The sequence below is a fragment of the Nicotiana tomentosiformis genome, chromosome 9 (genome assembly GCF_000390325.3).
Source record: "Nicotiana tomentosiformis chromosome 9, ASM39032v3, whole genome shotgun sequence".
Taxonomy (NCBI): Eukaryota; Viridiplantae; Streptophyta; class Magnoliopsida; order Solanales; family Solanaceae; genus Nicotiana; species Nicotiana tomentosiformis.
The window spans coordinates 44,447,890-44,453,548 of NC_090820.1; the positions used below are offsets into that span (position 1 = coordinate 44,447,890).

At 35.1% G+C, this 5,659-nt stretch overlaps 1 protein-coding gene across 1 annotated transcript; it reads left to right on the forward strand.

Annotated features, from left to right (window-relative positions):
- The first annotated feature begins 426 nt into the window (after positions 1 to 426).
- Positions 427 to 5,365, forward strand: LOC104092943 (uncharacterized). Its single transcript, XM_009598635.4, has 3 exons — positions 427 to 820; positions 4,712 to 4,852; positions 4,939 to 5,365. The coding sequence occupies exons 1-3, from the start codon at positions 545 to 547 to the stop codon at positions 5,113 to 5,115; spliced, it is 594 nt and encodes a 197-aa protein (XP_009596930.1). The 5' UTR covers positions 427 to 544; the 3' UTR covers positions 5,116 to 5,365.
- The last annotated feature ends 294 nt before the right edge of the window (positions 5,366 to 5,659 follow it).

Consider the following 5,659-nt stretch of genomic DNA (forward strand, 5'->3'; position numbering starts at 1 on the left):
AGTGGGGTTGATTCGAGATAAGGGAGAAAAAATAAGGGCTCTTGAGAGAGATGGGGAAGTGGATTGGACGGGAAATTTGGTTTTGGCCGTTTGGTGTCTTTTTTTAATATAAAGAAGAGATGTTTCAAAATAATATTTTTTAAAATTCGTTTTATCCTTTAAATTTAGTAAACGTGCCCAGAAATGATAGTTTACCACGCGCGTCTCACGGCCATGGCCCATGAAGGGGAAAACTAATTCACTCCAAGTTTAGTGTGCAACCTAATTTTTCGTACAAGTTTATGGTGTAACACTGTAACTTATGTTTTCTTTTATTTTACTCTTAATAATAAACTTTTATAAATATTCAAATATTATGACACGTTCAGTTATAAAATTTAAAAGTAATATACATTCCTAAATTTCAAATTACACAATATGAATTGAAACAGATCATTTAAAACTATGTACTCATAGACGCGGTCCATTATATCATAAAAAGCACACAAATAGAAATAGTTTACTTTGGCCGAAATTCCGGTGGTTTAGGGTTACACTTGCAACTATGTCGACGCCGTGTGCATGTGGAACTGTGGTGGTGGTGGAGGGTGAAAAATTGATGGCTGGGACCTCGTCGCACTCTTCTACGGAAGAGGAGTCGCTTCCTGAGAAGAAATTGAAACTCGATAATGAAAATAACAAGGATGATTTGAAGTTTGATGATGAGTCCGGATCTGATGGAGAGCAAAAAGAGTCGTCCGGGTATGATCCGGATGATTGGATGACGTGGCCAAATAAGGACGTCTTTATCAAGTACTATCAACAGCTTCACGAGAGCGATGTATGTTCCTCACTACTCCACCGTGCTTTTTTGCTTATCCCATTTTCTTTTTATTAGAATAAAATGGAAAATTGTATGTAGTAGTAACAGATTGAAACTAATTTGTTGCATATATTGTCTAAATCAATAGTTTAATATACTACTAACACCTTAATTTGTGCATATAATCACGAGGTAATTGCTGGCTTAATGTACATGTACTATGCCTTCAATTTGATACTTGTTGCAAATAGCTTCTTGTTCTTTCCTCGTAATTTAAAGACTCTTTCCATCTTAATTTGAAAGACTTGTAAAACTTGCTTGTTTAAAACAAGCTATATATATATATATATATATATATTTGTGTGGCTTTAAATCGTCTCATTAAGGGTAAAATTTGAAGTTTAAAGTTAAATTGTTCCTAAATACAGAAAGGTATCATTCTTTGTGGGACAAACCAAAAAGGAAAGAGTATCACATAGATTGTTGGGAGGAAATAACTTGTATTTGCTTGAAGAAATTATGTGAAAGGTAATAAGAAGAGTAGTGGAATAAATCCCACGTAGATAATATAAGGTGATATCAAGATCTAGAAGATATGAAGTTATCAGTTTACCTGTTGCCTTTTCTATTTGAAATAAAGGGTTAAGTATATGGGAGCCTGATGAAAGAAGAAAAGAGTGTGTCACTTGAGGAGTAGTATTTGGAAGTTAAACTCCCTCGTTCTCTAGCAGTTAAATTTTGACACATTTGAATCCAAAAGATATATGCACATGTAAGAGGATATAGGCTTTTAGATAATATGAAATTTCTTGTCTCCGTGTGACCTATAGGTCACGGGTTCGAACCGTAGAAGCAGCCACTAATGCTTACATTAGGTTAGGCTGCCTATATTACAACCCTTAGGGTGCGGTCCTTCCCCGGGCCCTGCATGATTGTGGATGCTTTGTACACTGGGCTGCTCTTTGAAATTTCTTGAATGTGTATGTTGGTTGGAACTTTTCGTGGAGCAAGTTGATTGCATCATGTACTGTACATTTGCATCATAGTGCCGTTTGTTGGATAAATCATTTATATGTGGCTGGCTCTACATGTGGATACTAGGTGATGTAAACCTATGTTTCCTGATATCTCTCTTTTTCTCCTTATTCTTTTTAAACTTCATTTTAAATATGCTTTTATTCATGTTATCTACTTGTGTGGTTTAGTTATGTGTTTTACATGAATCAATCCATTTTTAATATGTATATTTTTTCTGTATTTGGCTCAAGACACTATGGAATTTATGTGCTAACAATCAAATAATGCATTCTTCCTTTTTGGATTACTCAGCATCTATGCTTGGTAAAGCTGGTTCAGGTCAACTGTTTTTTTATGGGTTGGGAGGGGATGAGAGATAGTGTTTCCTTTTGACATCTGTGAATTTTAGATATATTTTTTTCTATATCACATTTGTATGCACCTGATAATGTGTATACTATATCCAATAAAAATGCATGTTAGGCGTACTTAAATCTGAGGCACTACACTCTTTGAAATAGGATGGTGAATTATTCTACGGGACTAGTCACCACCTAGTTATCAGATTTCAACTGGATTTCCTTTCACAGTATTTGCAAGAATGCTGCTTGTTTTGACCTTCTGTTAAATGCAAGGCACCTTGTTTGGCTGTATGTATTTTGGTTTCATGTGTTCCCTTAGTTCTTGAGGCATAAAATTGACTGCATTTTCTTGAGTTAAGCCTAAGAAGAAGGGGAGGTATTGTTTTGAAGTTTGTGGGTAGGTCAATGTAAGAAGGTGTATGTTTGACCTCCTTTCTCTTTTTATGAACACCTGATTGGTAAGAGATTTTTAGTCCTAACTTATGTGTATTCAAATATTGAAGGAAATAGAATTTAGGCCAAATTTCTCTGCAGAATCTGGTGATCTCTTTCCTCTTTACACCTTGTCTATTTTTCTCCCTGTACCTCGTTTTTCTTGCTTTTTACATGTAATGGCCCAAAAAATTTCATTGTAGAGATTGAATTGTAGTTAGTACCCTTCTGTTGTATGTTTGAAGTCCCTGTGTTTTTCCTATTCTGTTGTACATTTACGCCTTATTAAAGCTCTAAACCTTAAAAAAACATCCCTAAATTATACCTCCAACCTAAACTACAATTCCTTACAAAAAACAACCTTTAAGTATAAAAAAGTTAGCATGTTACATCCTACTGTTAGGATCTGTCAAAAAATTAACGGAAGCCCACAAAAAACATTCAATTTTGTCTTTGTCCCGCAAAAGCTCTCGCTGTTAATTAAGCATCTTTTACCTTTCTGCCTTCCCAATGGGATTTCCTTGCTAGAGTATGCTTGTAGAATTGCCCATAGTAGACTTTTAGAAATAGCACCCTTTTCTTTTCTAGTTACACACTTGGAAATGGAGAAGTTAGCCCGACATCATATTGGGTTCAGTAGACTGTTACCTAGATGTGTTAAAACATGATTTTGATTTATATTAATTCAACACATATGCAAAAATGGAAGATTTTGGAGAAGAATCTTAGTGCTTAATTTAGAATTTGCATTTTCTTCTTATGCACATGTATATCTCTGTTGATTTTGATGCTTCAAATTTTTTTAAGAAGCTTGGTGACCTACATCCCATATTCATTTGGGTTGTTAATGTACAATAACATGATATCATTCTTTCTGGCTATAAAATTTTAATTGGAACAAGAGGAATAAGATAAACGCTTCTTACTGATTTTTGAGCTCAAATTTTTGAGAAGTTTCAGTATGAGTGTCGCTAAGGTATTTGTTTCAAAGAGCATGTTTATAACAATAAGCACTTAGAACTAATTGATCAACATATATATATATCTATACTCATGCATATAAAGACATATTCCCTAGAATGAAGAAGTGTTGATTTATGACGCAATTGGGAGTAAAATAGTTGTCTCCATTTTGTAAAAGCATCGAAAACCAAGGATAAGAAGGTAATCAAGAATCACCAGGTTGCTTAAACTAATATTACAAGATAGCAATAGGTTGGAAGAAAAAGCATGGAGAAGATGGTGCAAAAACCCTGGTAGTGGAAGAACAGACTTTGTATTTCTTATTTTTAACCGGCTTTTGTTGGTGTTAGTTCTAGTTCCTGATGATCGACGCTAGGGGAAATCTGGGGGAGATGATAAAATATCATGTGCCGTGCACCTGATAGAATGTTCGTTAGTTTTCTGACAGATCCTAACAGCAGGATGTAACTTGTTAATGTTAGGATACTTGAGGCTGCCCCTTGTTAGCAATGACAGCTTAGGGATGTAGTTTAAGTTTGGTTAAAATTTAAGGATGTTTTTGGCCAAAAATTCTACTAGTACACAAAGCACTAACTTGGAATTTTCCTAAATGAATGGGAAAAGGAATTCCATAAATGGCTGGAACGGAAGTTGCAATTCTTTGTGTAATTAAAGTTTGTCTATACAATGGTTCTTTTTATTTTTATTTTTTTTTCCCGTTTTGGGTGCTCTCTACTATATGGTTTGGGTTTGAAGGGAAAAATGATCTATGGTTTTTGTTGAGTTCTGTTCTTGGTTTTTTGATACGCTGTCATGTCACCAGCCAATCCACTACAATTGTCAGTGTTCTTTTTTGTGTGACAACTGAAATGTTGGAAATTCCTAACTTCTCTTTTACCCTCTTGTCTGCATGGACATACATATCTGCGTGCATAACTTGTGTAAATGACAGAATCTGCTCCATGAAAACACATTCTATTGTGGTCCAAGTTTTCAACTATCAAATTTGTGATGTATTTTACTCTCTTTGTTCCGATCACTCAGAATTCAAATGCTGAATTATTCACTAAAATATAAACCTTTTGACTCTGTCGCAATTCTCATCTGTTTATTTATGTTATATGCATCTTAATAGGGTTTTGAGTTTGATGAATACCCTGGGTCGTGCATGTTTGCTCCCATCTACCCCATGATCGGATTTGAACGTTTTCCTGAGTTTGTGGATGAGATCAAGGGTTATGCTTCAATGGCAATCAAGAAGTACTTTGGCAATGATGTATGATCTATACGTTGTTATTTGCCCATTTTCTGCTGTGCTGCTCTTCCTTCATGAGTATTGACTTTACCTATTATTAACTGCAGGGGAAAGAACGCTATATTAAGGAGATTGTGAGGATAAATGCTGGTGGTTGTCGTGACTTTACATACTACATTACCTTTAAAATTGACAATGATGGGAATGAAGAAACTTTTCAAGCTAAGGTGGAAGACACGATTGAGAACACAATAGAGATTCCAATTTGCAGGTGCAAGGTTTAACTTATTGCTGAAATGTCTGCAGTTAATTATGGCGCCTCTTGTGTACAAAACTTTGCTGTCTTTTACTAAAAGAGAGCTAGTATTAATGGTTTTCTTATCCACCATTGACATCTTGTTGGCAAGGTACACGGTACTTCTTTTGATGTTTTTGTGACTTGTGATGTCTCTAAATTTAATCTCTCAAACAATATGCTACAAGTATTTGGTCCCAGTATCTGAATGGATTGGTAACAAGTTCACTTTGGAGATAGCTTTCGGCTTATTGGGTTATATGCGGGCAAAGTACAAGGTGTCTTTTAATTTAGTTTGTTTTCTACGTCAATATTTTGCCAGTATCACTTTCTTATCCTATCAAAGTGGAGCTGTAGTAAGTAAATTGCTCGTCGATTTGGGGCTCCAGTTTTAGGTGTCCAAAATTGTAGAGGCCTAAATTGCTTTGGTGTGAAATGGCGAGGCCTTCAGAAATAAAGATGACATACAATGAATTAATTGATTAATAATTAGAAAACGAAAGAGGGCTCATCACATTGTTTAGTTAGTTCCG